Here is a 1,963-nt window from a genome sequence, read left to right as displayed (position 1 = left end):
TTTTGATTCATTCATATATAAAAGTTTTCACTCCATACAGGTGTATTTTATGTTTTAACGAAATTGAGGATATCAGACCTGGTGTATCTGAAGAAGAAAGGAAATCAGAGGAAGAAAAGCAGCTAAATAAGGAGACTGACACTAAAGAAAGTGGTAAAAGTCAAGGGAAATCTAAAAGGGAAGAACTAGTAGTTGAGGTAGATTCGAACAAATCAAATACTCAAGAATCCGAAACCATGAAGAATGAAGACTCCAAAGATACAGCAAAAGTAACAGAAAATAAAGGTACATATATACAACATTTATGTGAACAGTGTGTGTATTTTTATGATAAAATGTAGAGGATACAGAGACTATAAAAATATGATTTGTTTTTCTTCAGGACAGAAGGAAAACAAAAAACGTGGTATTTTCAGAAAATGCAATTCCATTAAAACGGATGAAGAGGACTTTTGGAAAAAATGTATCAAAAAATATCTTAAACCTCTGAATATGAATGATGAGAAAAAGGCAAAAATGCAAGCTGAACTAATTGATCTTAGAAACAAGGTGTTTTTCTTTTATTTTATAACAAACGCCATCTTTGTTACAATTGTATATGTCCTCACTCAAGTAAATGCCTATCAGAAAACTCTTTCAATCCCTCTACCATGCAGTGTCGGTGAAACACAAGGTGTGATCGAACCAATCTCCATCGCTTTCACTCTTGTCTTTGGAATTCTGCTTCTTATTCAGTTTTTTGGAATGTTAACACACCGTGTGTCAACAATTTCTCATATAGTAGCTACAACAAAAATCTTCAATACAAAATTAGACAGAAAAATCCCGATCAAGAAGTTTGAGAAACCAACAGCTGATGCGGTAAAAGAGGAGGAGAAGGAAACAAAAAATGTCAATATTTTCAAATCGTCCAAATGGAACAAAGCAGTAGCAAAATCAAACGCGATCAGGAGTTTTTCTGAAATACGTGAAAGGAAACATCAAAGCATTATAGACCTCAGAAATTCTATCCAAATGAAGTTGGGTACGATTAAAGAGAGCACAGAGGAAGAGGAATTCCTCAAGCGTTACCCAGATAAGCCTGTCCCCACCATGAGTATTAGAAATTCACCACCTTTGGATACAAAGAGTCCCGAATCCTCGAACCAATGAATATAAGGATGGATTATTTTTTATCATGTTATTTTTATTAGCCTAAGTTAGCTTTTTGATCAATTTTTGTCCGGCGTATGTCTGTCCGGCTGTAAAGTTTTATATTTCCGATTTTCGAAAGAATCTCTTTGTCAAAGTAAACTAAATTTGCCAAAAAAAATTCTTAGGGTAAAGATGAGTGTAGTTTGTTCAAATAAAAGACCGTACCTGCTTCTTAAAGAGGTAGGGATATCTGGGGAAAATATTTAATTTTTTTGTCAATAATAGCAACGTCAGGAATAGTCATATTTAGTTTCCCCAGACTGGTTGTTTGTCCAAACCAAAATGCGTAAGGGTATGGTGGAGCAATGGGGGCATTCGTTTTTTTAAGGAATACATAGGAAAAATCTTTAATTTTTTTCTTTTCAAAAACAAACAACATTTTCATTATTATTCGTATATTGACAGTAGGTAGAAAGAAAGTGCACATTTATTTTATTTTTTAAGGTTTGATACAAGAGGTAAGGTAGGATCACTATGAACGATCAAAGATTTTCCATAGAAATACTTGAGGATTTTGTTTTTAAATCTTATTCTGAAGAACAGCAAAGCCTTGGTTAGCTATATTTATATTGAGGCGTCGTCGGGTAGTATACATTCTAATTTGTTCAATTCAGAACCTCAAGATGTAGGATGGGACCACAGTGGCCAAGCAGACTTATACATGAGAATTTATACTATGTAGTAGGAAAATTATTTTAAAGACTTCTTCTTCAGAACAGTAATGATTAGCTATGTACATGAAGTATATTGAAACATCCTCATATTCAAG

General features: G+C 33.5%; 1 protein-coding gene across 1 annotated transcript in view; it reads left to right on the top strand.

The window, feature by feature from the left end:
• Positions 1-1,466, top strand: part of LOC134266679 (chitin synthase chs-1-like) — an 11,623-nt gene extending 10,157 nt beyond the window's left edge. The window contains exons 14-15 of the mRNA XM_062748895.1: positions 41-285; positions 383-1,466. Of these exons, the coding sequence (XP_062604879.1) occupies positions 41-285; positions 383-1,152 (1,015 nt within the window). The 3' untranslated portion in view covers positions 1,153-1,466. The remainder of the gene's footprint in view (positions 1-40; positions 286-382) is intronic.
• The last annotated feature ends 497 nt before the right edge of the window (positions 1,467-1,963 follow it).

This window comes from Saccostrea cucullata, unplaced genomic scaffold (assembly GCF_032062105.1).
Source record: "Saccostrea cucullata isolate Sc308-1 unplaced genomic scaffold, CSIRO_AGI_Scuc_v1 ctg10360, whole genome shotgun sequence".
Taxonomy (NCBI): domain Eukaryota; kingdom Metazoa; phylum Mollusca; class Bivalvia; order Ostreida; family Ostreidae; genus Saccostrea; species Saccostrea cuccullata.
Note: the sequence above shows the minus strand (reverse complement) of the source record. Positions and strands in the feature narration are given on the sequence as shown.